Source organism: Heteronotia binoei, chromosome 16 (genome assembly GCF_032191835.1).
Source record: "Heteronotia binoei isolate CCM8104 ecotype False Entrance Well chromosome 16, APGP_CSIRO_Hbin_v1, whole genome shotgun sequence".
Taxonomy (NCBI): Eukaryota; Metazoa; Chordata; class Lepidosauria; order Squamata; family Gekkonidae; genus Heteronotia; species Heteronotia binoei.
The window spans coordinates 31,650,421-31,665,980 of record NC_083238.1 but is presented as its reverse complement, the minus strand read 5'-3'; the positions used below and the strand labels follow the sequence as shown (position 1 = coordinate 31,665,980).

General features: G+C 42.2%; 1 protein-coding gene across 1 annotated transcript in view; it reads right to left on the bottom strand.

Annotated features, from left to right (window-relative positions):
- METAP1D (methionyl aminopeptidase type 1D, mitochondrial) overlaps positions 1–15,560 on the bottom strand; it is a 136,201-nt gene that overhangs the window by 53,561 nt on the left and 67,080 nt on the right. Inside the window, exon 2 of the mRNA XM_060257013.1 lies at positions 4,825–4,994. Within this exon, the coding sequence (XP_060112996.1) occupies positions 4,825–4,994 (170 nt within the window). The remainder of the gene's footprint in view (positions 1–4,824; positions 4,995–15,560) is intronic.

Here is a 15,560-nt window from a genome sequence, read left to right as displayed (position 1 = left end):
TCAGGTGGCAGAACCCCACACACCAGCCTTGGATATAAGTACATGTAAGGATGGAGTCAAAATGACACCTCTCATCATCTGTTTAGAGACCCCAGAGAGGAAGTGAGTACTGGCAAGAAATTTTACAGTACAACCCTAAGAGAAGAGTATGTCCTTCCAAGCCCATTGAGATCCAGCATGGTGTAGTGGTTAAGGGCAGCGGACTCTAATCTGGAGAACTGGGTTTGATTCCCCACTCCTTCACATAAGTCAGCTTGGTGACTTTGGGCCAGTCACAGTTCTATCAGCCCCACCTACCTCACAACATGCCTATTGTGAAAAGAGGAAGGGAAGGCAATTGAAAGCTGCTTTGAGACTCCTGAAGTTAGAGAAAAGAGGGGTATAAAATTCTTCCTCCTCCCCCACCCCAGAAGGATATAAGTGTTTTGGATTGCTCTGAAAGTTGCTTTTCCCCCTGACTGTGAAGACTGGTGTGTGAATAGTCTTGCTTTAGGACACATGATAGGACTACATGGCCTTTTAGACTGTGTCAGTGAGAAAACACAGTGGAGTCACAATGGTGCCTTGGAACGGCTTCATATAACATGAAGAGGGCTTGGTCACAAAGCATAAGGAGGTTTGAGCATTCCACACAAATGCTGTACAGAGCAAGCATATGTCAATTATGTCCACATAACATGGGCTCCCTTTCATCTGTGTCTATTGGGGAATATATTAAACTCAGACACTAAAGACGGTTCCTTCAAATAACAGTGATGATTCCAAATGAGAGTTTGCTTGTGGGGTTTATTTACCCCCCCATGGCAACATTATCCACTTTGTTTTCTCCCTCCCGATAGATTCTGGTAAATTTTGAAAGCCGTTTTGCTCCCAACACCAAACCTTTCCATCAGTATAGAAATCCTAAACAGGACTACTCAAAATCCTAGTCAGGTCTATTCAGTGGGGCTTACTCCCAGGAAAGAGTACTTAGGATCGCATCATAGATTCTGTAACATATCCTGTATTCTGTGTTAGGACTTTATAAGCTGCTCTTCCAACCTGCCCTGGGCCTTTTTTTTTCTCTCCCCCACACTCCACTCTGGTTTATTTGTTTGTTTTCTGTACTGAACACCATCTTGATAAAGAACTCTCAAAAGCCTGGGATATTTTAGTGGGTCCTAATAAAAAAGCATGCTTGTTTTTGTAATTTTTTTCCAGTGGATCAACATGGCTCCTTACTTTGTCTATTTTAGGGGGAAACAGCTGTGATCAAGCCCCTCCATAATCATCCATTTTAATAAGTGCTTCCTACGTGGCTAGAAAAATCAAACTGCACAATAGCAGATTCTCTGCTCCTCCCCCCACCCCCAAACAATTCTCCAATGCGCAGTACCATCAGAGAAAATGTGAATTCCTCTTTATACTGAATAAATAAACCTCGTCTGGCATGAAATGTAGCTAGAATAATGCGTGGGCTCAAAGACAATGGGTTGGATCCAGTGCAAAATTTTCTTCTTGCGACAGATCCCCCATGCAGATCTTGTGCAACGGATTTTTGGGCATTAAAAGACCTAGGTGTTAAACAAGGAAAGCGCTAGGTGTTGTACACAATCTTGTGCAAGCAGAACTGTGCTAAGTCCATTTATGTTCCTGCTTGCGCATAGTTGGATCCAAACCAAAGTGTGTGCATGTGGACACAGCCTCTACCGTGCAGCTCTATGTCACAGTTCATTTATGGCTTCCCCATCTACAGTCTCAGTAGTACAGGGCACAGACAATGTTACCCTTCAAGCAGGGCTTTTTTTGCAGCAGGAACTCATTTGCATATTAGGCCACACACCCCTGATGTAGCCAATCCTGCAAGAGTTTACAGGGTTCTTAGTACAGGGCCTAATGTAAGCTCTTGGAGGATTGGCTACATCAGGAGGTGTGGCCTAATATGCAAAGAAGTTCCTGCCACAAAAAAGCCCTGCATCTAAGTCAAAAAAAGGACAGATCCTGAAAAGGTAGAACTCTCCTTGGGAACACAGCAAAGTGCTAATGTGGTTGCTCTTACTGTTGCCCATCTGCTTTGTAATTTTACATCAGAAGACAGAGAAAGAGAAAGGTAGTATGGACAGACCTCTTGCTGCATATGCGACGGAAATACCACTGACCAGTTCCATAGTTGACTGTCCAATCAATGCAGCTGGTGAGGCAAAAGGTAACCAAGACAGCTACCACATGACCAATTATTTAACAATCTGCTTAGTTGGCATTATGGATGAGGGCCATTTAAGAACAGAAAATTAGACAACCAAAACTTATAGATTAAGGACATTTCAATATGACAATCTTCGACTACATTTGTCTTGAGGGAAACACTTCAGTGCCACTCAATCAGATTAGAGAGATATTTGAAGAGATATAGAGTTGGTTTCCACCGCCACTATGTTTTCTGAGCTCAAAACTTCCTGAATGGAAGCCAGGCGCATCCAGAGGATAGTATGTTAAACTTAGGTAGACCAGCATTAAATCCAGACAGTTCCTCCTATTACACAATGCTTAATTGGCCCATATTCAGAGAACACATCAACACTACATTAGTGACGGTGGAAAGTGCTATTAAGTCACAGCTGGCTTATGGTGACTCCGTAGGGATTTCAATGCAAGAGAGAAATGGAGGTGGTTTGCTACTGTCTGCCTCCGTGTAGCAGCCTTGGACTTCCTTGGCAGTCTCCCATCCAAGTACTAACCAGGGCTAACCCTGCTAAGCTTCCAAGATCTGCTGAGATTGTTCCAGCCTAAATTCCAGTTAGGGTATTACATTATTAGTGGGAACTACTGATGTACAAAATGGTCATAAATAATGCCTTATGCCCACTACAAAGGGCCAAGACGCAGTTCTCACCTACAGTTAACAGCCATGGAACTGCTAGAATCCTTGGGCAAAACTCCCACTTGGTCTCTACCTTCCTTCTGTAAAATGGGAACTAGAATCTTCTACATACTTGAAGGATCGCATTCTCCTGTACTATCCAGCCCACTAGTTACCATCCTCCTCATAAGCTTTGTTCTCTGTGCCCCTGCCTGCAGAGATGAAACGGGGGCAGAATACAGGGCCTTTGCAGTGGTGGCTCATCACCTACAGAATGCCCTCTCTCTTGAGATTTACGTGGCACCTACTCTACTTTCAGGTGCCATACCAAAATTTTATTTTTTTAATCTAGGATTTTAACCAAGATATTTGATCTTTTGAAATATTTTAACAGTCTGCTTCTAGCCTGAGGATTGTTTTAAGCTGCTACATACTTCATAATGTTTTTAACGGCTTAGATCCCACCTGAATTTCCACAGATGCAAGGAGAGAAGTGCAATTTTCAATCCCCATCTCATGGGAGACCTCTGATCCCCCTAGCTATTTGGGGGGTGGGGAGCTCCCATCCCCAAGAAGCAAAACTTTTCGGTATCCTTTGAGTTGCCATGGGCCATAGAAATCAGTGAAAATCACCCCCTCTGCACCTGCAGAAATCTATGTAAAATTCAAGGCAATGGATTGTTAATTTTAATTATTTTATACTGTTTTAATTACTGATCATGTTTTACTTTGTAGGCTGCCTTGAGCAGGTCTTTGGGAAAGCGGCATATAGATGTTCTAGATAACCATTTAGAAATTTGAACAAGAACAGTATTTTGCTAGGTAAAATAATATATAAATTAACAAACAATATTTCATTCCTGTCCTTCTAAATCATTGTGTCCAAAGATGGACACAATGCCCTTCAATCTTAGAAAGGGCATTAAATCATTGTGTCCAAAGATGTTGGATGGTTCAGTGCTTTGCCTTAAGAACAATAAATAAAGGTGATTTTATTAGGTATAGCAAAAACTTTCTAAAATGTTTTGAAGTCTGCAGCCTTATTTATTTATTTATTTATTTTATTTGTAATTTATATCCCGCCCTTCCCACCAGGTGGCTCAGGGCGGCTTATATACATGTACTGTGGAACAAAAACAACAAGAACAACAAAAATTATCACTATTTTATTAATTATTACTATTTTCATTATTTACACATGCTCAAGTCCTAATAATGAAGGTTACTTCTGAATAAACATGCACAGAATCAAGTTTCAGTCCTTAAATGGAAGCAAGCACCACTGAAATCACATTCTAAGTAAATATGTATATGAAAGGACCACACACACACACAGAGACTACTAAATAGATTACAGTCAACAAATACCAAAACAAGAAAAATAGCAACACCATCACACCTAATAACTCTTGAATCTGGACTCAAAAGCTGGAAATATTCCCATCCAAGACTAATTGATTTATCCCACATCAGGAAAGTTTATTTGACAAGATACATAGCAGGGCAGCTGGCCAGCATTTTGATATGCATTTCATTAGACTTGGAAGTTAAACCAACAAAGCTGCAGGTGGACAGAAACGTTATTTAAGCTTGCCCTGGTAAAAAAAAATGTGCACTGAAAGAACCATGATTTTTGCTCAAGCGTGGTCAGTTCCTATTCACTTGACTTGCAGCCAATTGCACAATAACCTTTTTTTTTTTTTTAAGGGAGAGAGCAAAAAGAAGAAGAAAGCTTCACATTTGGGTTGTGACAGCTGAAGAAGCATCAGATTTAAACTGGCTTAGAAATTGATTTGGTGCTCTCTTTAGCATAGCAGGGAGCAAACAAGTTCGGTGCAGCAGTGTGTTCCAATATCAAATCCCAGCCCTGGTAACAAAAACCATGATTCAAACTCCCAGCTGTCGGGGATGAATGTACTTGATCGCTCGTGCAGTCAACCTTTATATTGACTGAAGAAAGGATCAGATAATAGAAATTACAGTACCTTAGGAATTGGATGAGCCAGAGAAACCATAGCTGGCCAGACTATGCTATAAGGAGCATTTCTTTGTCTCTGGAAAAAGAGATATCTTCTTTGCTCAATGCTTGACTGCTTGTGTAAGTAGATATGATCAACTGACGGAGGGAAAAGTCGCTGTCGGCCAGTCGCACAACCTGTGGATTGATATATATATCAGCATAAAGAAATCCTTAAATAGACTTTATCAGATTACTGCATTACAATCATATTGAAAACACATACAAAACCCGTGCTGTGTATGAAAAAGCAACCCTCTTCAAGTATATGTCCAATCAACACTACAGAAGGGCTGGAATTGATCTTGAGATCATCTCGTCTAAGCGCCTTACTTACCAATATTACACTGCACTCCAGTCAAAATGCAGAAAGAATTAAGGTATATCATGTCACAGTTAAATAACTCAAATCTAACAAGATCAGGCAGAAAGGTTTTATTCAATATGCCATTAGGATTAGCAGAAGTGTCCCCGAGCAACCAACCAATCTGTTGTAAGGTAAAAATTATATCCGTCACCAAACAAAGGAAATCTGGTAACCAATGGTAAACTGCAGAGTTTTATGAGCAAAAATTCTACTTTGTGAGCTACTGGAATTAAAGTTGTGAGCTACTGCAAAAATCAGTGTGCTCTGGGGTCATCCTTCCTAAGCTAAAATGTGCGAGCTGAGACAAAAATGTGCGAGCCAGAGGCTAAAAATCTGTGAGGTAGCTCACGCTAACTCAGCGGGAACACTGCTGGTAACTTGTAATCATGATTTCTGTGTGCATCAAAGTCCCTCTCACTTCATTAATTTATCACAGCAATCAAAGCATGAATATGTCAGTAAAGAACCTAATCTGGAGTTTGTCCACAGATGATTAGAAATGTTCATTTTCATTATTGTTTTGGCAATTTGTTCTTCTAGGTTTATTCACCCTTAATCTGTCAATATTTTCCTTAATTTATTTGCATACCATTATCATATATCATAGCCCTTAAATATGAACACAGATATTGCTAGAGTCAATGATCCATAAGCAGAGCTCCATTGATAGAACAGAAGCTTCTGGCCACTTTCCTCCTGCTGTCGCCTGTTATCTTCCACCACCACCACTGCCCTCATGGTTCAGGGAACACCCTATAAAAAGTACTGGTGTGATGTGGCTGTGGGAGAGGGGTATTGGGAAAATGTATCTCCCTTCTGCTGGTGGGAGTGTCTTTGCGCTGGGTTCAACAGGCCACAGGATCCAACCCAATATACTTAACTGTAAATACTTTACAGGAGGGGCGGGGAGATGAAGGAAGATTTGATACAGGAACATCAAGGAGGAATGGTAGCTGTGGCTGTGATCACCCACACTAAATAACGCCTTCAATCTACTTTCAGTGCACTTTCCAACTGGATTTTACTGTATGAACTGGCAAAAACCAGTCTGAAAGTGCACTGAAAGGGCATTATTTATTGTGTGTGATCACAGGCAGATAGTGCTGAATATCTAGATTGGGGACAGGCCAGAAGTAATGATCCATCAATCTCTTAAAACTCAAGAAGAAGAAGACAGAGGGGATTACAATTCTGACATCTGAATTAACTCTATTGCTTCCTTCCTTATATTGGGCCGAGAAGCTCACATGGTGGAAACTGGGAGTAAGTCCCGTTACTCTCAGGAGGACTTTGTTCTGGCTCATACTTCATGCTGCACACATTTGGAACAACAGATTACATGTGCAAGCATTAAATTTAGCTGATGATCATTATCTATTGCAGATCTTAAATAAGGAAGGAGCCATGTTTGCTGGGTTGCAACAGCCTTTATCGTAGTGCCTTTCAAACACATTAAGAATGCTGATCAAAATAAGTTGAACAGACACATTGATACATTGTGTACAGTTATCTCCATATCTACCCAAAAGTCTTTTTTATTTGCACATTCTGGTCCCATTCAGCAATTTACTTTAAGTTGTAAATTATTTTAAAGGTTTTAGAAAACATTGATTCTGTTTGTTTCCTTCAATGATTCTAGCATTTTGGTTCCACCACTTCCCCCCCTTTCTACAAAAATATAGCCTTTGTAGCTATGGTAGAGACATTTTTCTTCTACTTTTATAAAAATATTTGGTTTCTTTTATGTTTTTCTTCCCCTCCCCAGTATTCCATAGAACATATGAAACACAGAAGCCTGTCCGTCACCCATTTATTTTAATTAGAACAGTGGGACATTCCTTTCAGGAGCCCAAAAACTACAGAACAAAAAAGGCCTGACTGAATGGGAGCTGCCATTTTAAGAATTTCTGCAGGGTTCATAATGTTCTTTCCAGATTTTGACAAGTGGCAAGCAAGGGAAAATTGCTTGGATTTGTATAGCACCTCGAGGGACGGCAGAGGCCCAACATATTATGGGCAAGTTTTTACTTTCTATTACGCCGTAAGTATAGTCCACAGACAAATGGGACAGGAATCAAGAGAGATCAATCCAGTTTTCTCAGGAAAGGAAAGGAAAGGTCCCCTGTGCAAGCACCAGTCATTTCGGACTCTGGGGTGACGTTGCTTTCATAACGTTTTCATGGCAGACTTTTTATGGGGTGGTTTGCCATTGCCTTCCCCAATCTTTTACACTTTCCCTCCAGCAAGCTGGGTACTCATTTTACCGACCTCGGAAGGATGGAAGGCTAATTCAACCTTGGGCCGGCTACCTAAATCCAGCTTCCGCTGAAATCGAACTCAGATCGTGAGCAGAGAGTTCAGATCACAGTACTGCAGAACTGCTGCTTTACCACTCTGCATCATGGGGCCGCTAGTTTTCTCAGACGAGCCTGAAATATATGGAAGATATCCTCTGGTAATCAAGGGGCAAAGGGTTGATTCTTATAGGAGTTACCTCCTAACTGTTTACCTTGTGGGGGTACAAGTAACACCTGTACATGACTGAGAACCCACAAACTCATGCAAACTTAAGACCTTGGACAGCAGTTCACTAACCTATCAGGGAACCTAGTTGTATACTATCTCATTTGTATATGCCATGTTAATGCACACAAAGACATGGAGGATTCATGCAAAAACCACCTCATGCCTGCAAAAAAAAAAAACACCTACAGGAAAAGCTACCCGTGGGGAGCAAAACTTACTGTGTACAGTTGGGTTGACATAAAGACCACAAATGCAAAGAATTATGAGCTACACAGAAAGAGAGAGAGATGGGAGCTAGCTACCAGAACTCTTTCTTGGAAACGCTCTACTTTTGGGGCCCACAGGAAGCAGGAGAGAGGAAGCCAGGAAACAGTGTGGGTCTTAATTCCAGGCAACCTCTGGTCCATTCATGTTTTATTGTCTCTGGTAAGACATATAGCTGTCTGTTCTTCCCTTTGTGCAGACTACCAATATTTTCAGCTTCTTCCCAGTTTGGACTATGGTCTTTGTTCCTCTGTCATACCTGGAACAACTACCAAACCATTGGGAACCACAAAAGAGGTCCCACTTGAAGAGCTAGATAGGCCCATTCTCCATAAAGAGGTATTCTTCAATAATTACACTCTAACAGGCGCCCTAATTTAGCTGGGGCAGCACTCTACTGCATTCTTAGCCTTAATGGTTAATTAGCCTAATGGTTAATTACAAAGAGAATACACTGAAAAGTAGCTCTTTGCTCCTAAAAACAAGAAAAGGCAACTTCCATTACACCATCTTATAATGTCTTATAAGAAAAAACCCAGATTACCTTTCTTTTATAACAGAAGGCCTTTCTTCACAGCCTTCTCCAACTATCTCACCTTCTCTTTGTGGTGATTCTTTCCTTTTTTGTCTCCCCCACCAAATAGGGGTGCCACTGGTCCCTGGGCACTCCGGGAGAGAATCTAGAGGGACAAATCTCATTCTCACAGCTTCTGATTCTTTCCCCAAAATATTTTCTACACAACTCCCAAATGTATTTATGATCATATAACCACATTCGATCACAGCACTTTAGGATGTAACGGTACACTTCTGAACCCTTATTTCATTTGACCTCATGGCCAACCAGTGAGTTAGAAAGAAGCTGACTTTTTAAGGCCACTTAGTGTGCTTCTTAAATTCATCACTTTGTACATCATCACTTTGTACAAAATTCATCACTTTGTATCCCTCCTCATTCCTCAACATCTGTCTAATCCTGTTCCTCTATCCTGCTAAAACTTCCTTCTGCAAATCCTGCTTGGGACTCAAACCTAATTCTATGATCATGGATTTCCTAATCTACCTGTCCAACTGAGTAAGTATGTGACTAGGCTCCCTGATAGGTTCATGTCAAGAAATGCTGTTATCACCTGTGTTTTGTATGCTCTCAATCTTGAATTTTCTTTCTGTATCCAAGCCACTGTCAAGTCCTGCTGCAGCAATGCCATCACAAATGTTCTCTTCCTGTCTGAAGCTCAACCCAGAACCATACCCTTTTCCAGGAAGGCCACTGTTCTTTCTGGTTTTTCTTCAGTTACATCACAGTGCCTCTAGTAAACCTAAACAAAAGAAGTCATTTCCTTGGGACTAAGCTAAATAAATGCAAAACAAGGAGAGCAACTGCTCCAGAGGTAAGGGGCAGGCCCTGTAAAATGCCAGGCAGATCTGGACAGATTGGTATAGTGGTAGAATGTCTGACTAGGATCTGGGAGACCCAAATGCAAATCCCTGCTCTGACACAGAAGCTTTCTGGGTGATCTTGGGCCGGTCACACTCTCTCAGTTTTACTTACCTCACAGGGTGTTGTTGTAAGGATAAAACACAGGCAAGAAAGAACTGTGCAAAGCACCCTGAGCGCCTAAGAAAACAGGAAGAATAAAAGTGTACTAAAACAAATCAGCTATACCTCATAATGCATTCTGCTAACCACTGGCAGGTACAAAGCTGTGCAGTGTACCAGTTCGGCTCCACCCCACAAATCTTGCTTCCCAGATTTCACCTGGCATTAGCCACATACAATTTTCTTACCCTACTACAACCTGGCATGACGATTCTTGTCCTGGGAAAAACACCACCCTTCAAATGTTCCAGTTTTAAAGCAAAAGGATTATCTTTAAAAAATAATTAAGGGTTGCAAGGAAAAAAGAAGAACTTGTTCTGAAGTGCTGCTGTAGATGGAAGGAACCCATGGAAAGTATTACTGCAAGAGGATAATCAGATTTCCAGGCTAGTTTACTTACATGGGTAAGTACTTAAGTACTTAATTTTTTAATCCAAAGGTGCAGGAGTTTCAATATGTGTGAATATCATTCTATTATAGCATTGGAGAAAGTCCAGAAAAGGGCAACTAGAATGATTAAAGGGCTGGAACACTTTCCCTATGAAGAAAGGATGAAACGCTTGGGACTCTTTAGCTTGGAGAAACGTCGACTGCAGGGTGACATGATAGAGGTTTACAAGATAATGCATGGGATGGAGAAAGTAGAGAAAGAGGTACTTTTCTCCCTTTCTCACAATACAAGAACTCGTGGGCATTTGATGAAATTGCTGAGCAGACAGGTTAAAATGGATAAAAGGAAGTACTTCTTCACCCAAAGGGTGATTAACATGTGGAATTCACTGCCACAGGAGGTGGTGGTGGCCACAAGCATAGCCACCTTCAAGAGGGGTTTAGATAAAAATATGGAGCAGAGGTCCATCAGTGGCTATTAGCCACAGTGTGTGTGTGTGTGTGTGTGTGTATATATATATATAATTTTTTTGCCACTGTGTGACACAGAGTGTTGGACTGGATGGGCCATTGGCCTGATCTAACATGGCTTCTCTTATGTTCTTCTTATGTTCTTAAACACTGCTTCTTCATTCTCTGTGTGGGAAGCCTTAAGTTGAGTGGTGTAGGACAGGAACTCTGCATATACTCAGAGACAATTTATTATTTCTTTACCACACTTACCTGTTGCTTTAAAGCTAAGACAAGTCTCCCTTTAAAAAATATACAAAAGGTTTTGTATTACTCTACATAACAGTAGTTTGTATGTGAACTCAAGACATCCCCCTCTTTTTCCTAATGGCCAATGTTGGGGTGGGGGGAGACCTAATAATCATTTCACATAAAACAGGGTAACTGATCTGTGCCACAGATGTACTGCCTAATGTTGAACTAATTTACTTATTGCTGAGCCTTAGTTTTTCTCAGCACCAGTGTCCTCTAAATGGTAAATACAGTGTGTGCACACATGCATATAATAAGTATCTGTCCTCTCTTGCTGTTCTTGGTGTCTGGAACCACCTACTTGCCCCGCCACTGTGTGACCAATCACACTGATACCCTCTACTCATAACAGAACCCACTCATGCACATAGCACAAGTTCCCCCCTCATGTGAATGTTGATTGGGGGATATAGATTCTGTATTGTGGCACCATGCAGATATCAGGATTTTAATGTTTTAATGTTTCTGGATGACATTGTTGCCCACTGCCCTGAGCCCGCTCTGCAGGGAGGAAAGGGGAGGGGAGGGGAGGGAAGGGAAGGGAAGGGAAGGGAAGGGAAGGGAAGGGAAGGGAAGGGAAGGGGAGGGGAGGGGAGGGGAGGGGAGGGGAGGGGAGAGGAGAGAGAGGAGAAAGAAAGAAAGAAAGAAAGAAAGAAAGAAAGAAAGAAAGAAAGAAAGAAAGAAAGAAAGAAAGAAAGAAAGAAAGAAAGAAAGAAAGAAAGAAAGAAAGAAAGATGTCTTATTTTCACCTGTGATGCTGAAGGGTATACAATTTGTCTTCTCCAGCCCAGTTACCTGCTTCTATGCTCTATGGATGGAACAGTCTCCCCTAACTTACCCATCAAATCCCCTTCCATACCTCCTTTAAGTCACTTTTGAAAGTTTCTTCAGCATCTCCCTTGAAACATGCTGACCTTACTGAACTCTGACCTGTCTCTAACCAATCCCCACAGTCTTTCAACTTGTCACTGCCTACCCCTCCCTGCCATGACCTCCCTGATCACGAAACATAGACACACTGAAAAGAAAGAATGGTCTCTATAGCAAGATGTTGAACATGAGACTCCTGATATTAGAATCATAGAGTTGGAAGTGACCTCCAGCATCATCTAGTCTAACCCCCTGCACAATGCAGGAAACTCACAAATACCTCCCCCTAAATTCACAGAATCTGCAGTGCTGTCAGATGACTATCTAGCCTCTGTTTAAAAACCTCCAAGGAAGGAGAGTCCACCACCTCCCAAGAAAGCCTGTTCCACTGAGGAACTGCTCTAATGGTCAAGAAGTTCTTCCTAATGTTGAGTTGGAAACTTCTGATTTAATTTCAACCCATTGGTTCTGGTCCTACCTTCCGGGGCAACAGAAAACAATCCCACACCATCCACTAGATGACAGCCCTTCAAGTACTTGAAGATGGTGATCATATCACCTCTCAGCCACCTCCTCTCCAGGGTAAACATGTCCAGCTCCTTCAACCTTTCTTCATAGGACTCACCATCTTCGTCGCCTCCTTTGAACCCGTTTCAGCTTGTCCGTATCCTTCTTAAAATGTGGTGCCCAAAACTGAACATAATACCCCAGGTGAGGTCTTACCAGAGCAGAGCAAAGTAATACCATCACTTCACGTGATCTGGACACTATACTTCTGTTGATACAGTCCAAAATTGCATTTGCCTTTTTAACCACCACATCACACTGCTGACTCATGTTCAGCATATGATCCACTAAGACCCCTAGATCCTTTTCGCACATACTACTGCTAAGACAAGTTTCCCCCATCCTAGAACTTCAGGGTTGCATGCGCTGCTCCCAAATACTACTATGAGAAAGGTGCAGTGCAAAAGAAATAGCATGCATAGCCAACTCTGTCTGTAGGAATGGGAGCAATCAAGATCTTTAAAAAAGAGTAAAGCAAACTTTCCAGTCTGTTGACCTTTGCCTAACAAACCACACCGATCTTTTGTTGCATGTGCGCATATTCTCTATAGTGGGGACTTTACATCTAATGTAAATCGTAAACCCTGTGGACAAGATTTGGGTAACTACTATTCTCTCTTCATACATGCCAATTGTGGCTGTCAAGTTGCCAGTGCCACCTGCTAAAGATCTTCTTTATTCAGGTAGTCCACCTGGCAGTAACTAGAGCCTTGTTAATTGTAACTCCCATAAGAACATAAGGGAAGCCATGTTGGATCAGGCCAACGGCCCATCAAGTCCAACACTCTGTGTCACACAGTGGCAAAAAATTTTATATACACACATACACTGTGGCTAATAGCCACTGATGGACCTGTGCTCCATATATTTATCTAAACCCTTCTTGAAGGTGGCTATACTTGTGGCCGCCACCACCTCCTGTGGCAGTGAATTCCACATGTTAATCACCCTTTGGGTGAAGAAGTACTTCCTTTTATCCGTTTTAACCTGTCTGCTCAGCAATTTCATCGAATGCCCACGAGTGCTTGTATTGTGAGAAAGGGAGAAAAGTTCTTCTTTCTCCCATACTATGGAACAGGTTCCCACAAGCGGTGAGAGGGATGCTGTCTCTAGAAATTTTCAGGAGGCTCCGCAAGGCCATTTTATTTGACAGGGCTTTTAATCATGTGTAGCTGCAGGTCTTGAAGAATATAAGAGCCCTGCTGGGTCTGACCACAGACCAACTAGTCCAACGTCCTGTCTCAACAGGTGGCCAACTAGCTACTTTGCAGGGCAAACAACAGGGCACAAAGGCTGAGGCCTTCCCCTGACATTGCCTTCTGGTGCTGGCATTCAGAGGTTTGCTGCCTCGGAATATGAAGGCTCTATTTAGAGGAGTGAGGAGGGGGAGCTTGGGATGTGATTTCATTCTGTACCTTTTAAATTGCTCTTTGTAAGCTGCCTTGATCCCTGGACCAGGCAACTCCAATCTCCCATCAGATCTCAAAGCTAAGCAGGGTTGCCCCTGGTTAGTATTTGGATGGAAGACCAGCAAGAACTACCAGGGCCGCTATGCCGAAGTGCACAATGGCAAACCACCTTTGAACGTCTCTTGCCTACGTGTCATCATAAGTTAACTGTGACTTGACAGCACTTTCCACAAGGAAAGGCAGGATATAAGCATTTTAAGTAAATCAAACAGCATTAATAAAACCAGCAGCAAATCAGTAGCGCCGACTCACATAAGCTGTTCTTCTCCATGACAGCCACGTGCCCCTGTCCTCTCATCCAGTTACTCTGCTAAGCAACAAGGGATGAAGTCCAATTGCGGACAGTCTCCCCAGCCTTCTTTGGATGGTGACAGAACAAAGAGCACCAGTGGATCTTTGGCTGCTTGATACAGTAATAGAGGGTGTGTTTGCTTATGCGTGTGATTAAACTAAAAGCCACTTCAAAAGAATCCATTTACAAGTCAACTCAGACCAAGTCTTTAAACTTAGAAGTCGGTTTCAAATTGGGCTGTAATAGTCCTTTCATCAGAGAGGTACATTTCGAAGACTTCCTCTCAGAGAAGTGACTTGCTGCCAATGTACCTGAGACTCTGAGGCTACATATAGACATTTAAAGAGGATGTGGGGGAGGGGAGCAGAGAAAGGAAGCAACACACCTTTCATTTCTACAGCAGGAGGCTTCGTATAAATATCAGAGGACTGGATTTGGGTTCAGATCCCAGCTAGACATAGATCCAGTGTCTCTTACTTACTCTCATGTTGGCTGAAATGAGTAAGAATTGTTAAAGTGACTTCCAAGCCAAATGATCTATAAATGCTTTTAGGCACTTGAAATGAAATCTATTCCTCTTCAAAAGTTTCTTCTGGACAACCACCACAAACTCAGCAGCCAGAGCCTTGTTATGTTTCTTACCCCACCCCACCCCATAGCATAATAGTAAGGAATCCGTGGGACAGGGTCTTCCACTTGCTATTTACTGCGTGTCAGAATTAGACTCTTCTTTGTTCTGCAGAAGTTCAAGAGCACAGGCTCACTGTCAGGTCCCAGGGTTTCAGGGACTGGCATAAAACCCCTTGCTTTGTCATGAGGAAGAGCAGGCCTTGTCTCCCTCCCCAAATCAAAGCAGCGGGTATCAGAGGTGCTATTTCAACACAGTGCATGGGTAGGGGTTGATTGGGGTGTGTGTAAAAGAAAGAGCCAGCTGCTTGTGCTCTATCCTAAAGGCCATGGAGCAAGTTCCCAGCTCCCTCTTGTGACTGCCACATGCTGTAGCAATGATTTTTCCATATAACAGTTAGCTGGTTCATTTGTCTCCCAGCAGAAACCCTGTGCAGCACAAACTGACAGCCCAGGATAGGATTAGGCAGCGCCACACAGAAGGGTCCTGAGTTAAACATATAGGACACCCATGTGCTAAATAAAAGCCACTCCATTTGAAGGCCCTAACCTAAGCTTAAGGTTAAGAAAGGGTGAAAACACAAGGGAGATCTACATGCATTTGTTCTTAAGAACAAATGAAAGCTTGCTCAACATCAGCATGTTTTCATTTCAAATGATACAGTTTTTAAGAATTTTCAGATCTACACTCTGTTTTCCATTCTCCAGCTTTCACAGCCAATTTGATACACCAACATCATCAATCACTAGAGACAGCCGCAACTAGCTATGTTCCCTAACCCAGTTCTCTCTCTCTCACACATGCACACACACACACACACCCTCCCACTCCACACACATCTAAGCCGTCGTCAAATTCTGTTTACTCCTGTTTATTCTACAATTGACAGCTTCTCTGTACATCAAGCTGTTCAGAATCTTAATTGTACATCTTAAAGAATTACAAAACACAGGTTTAGAGATCTGAGCA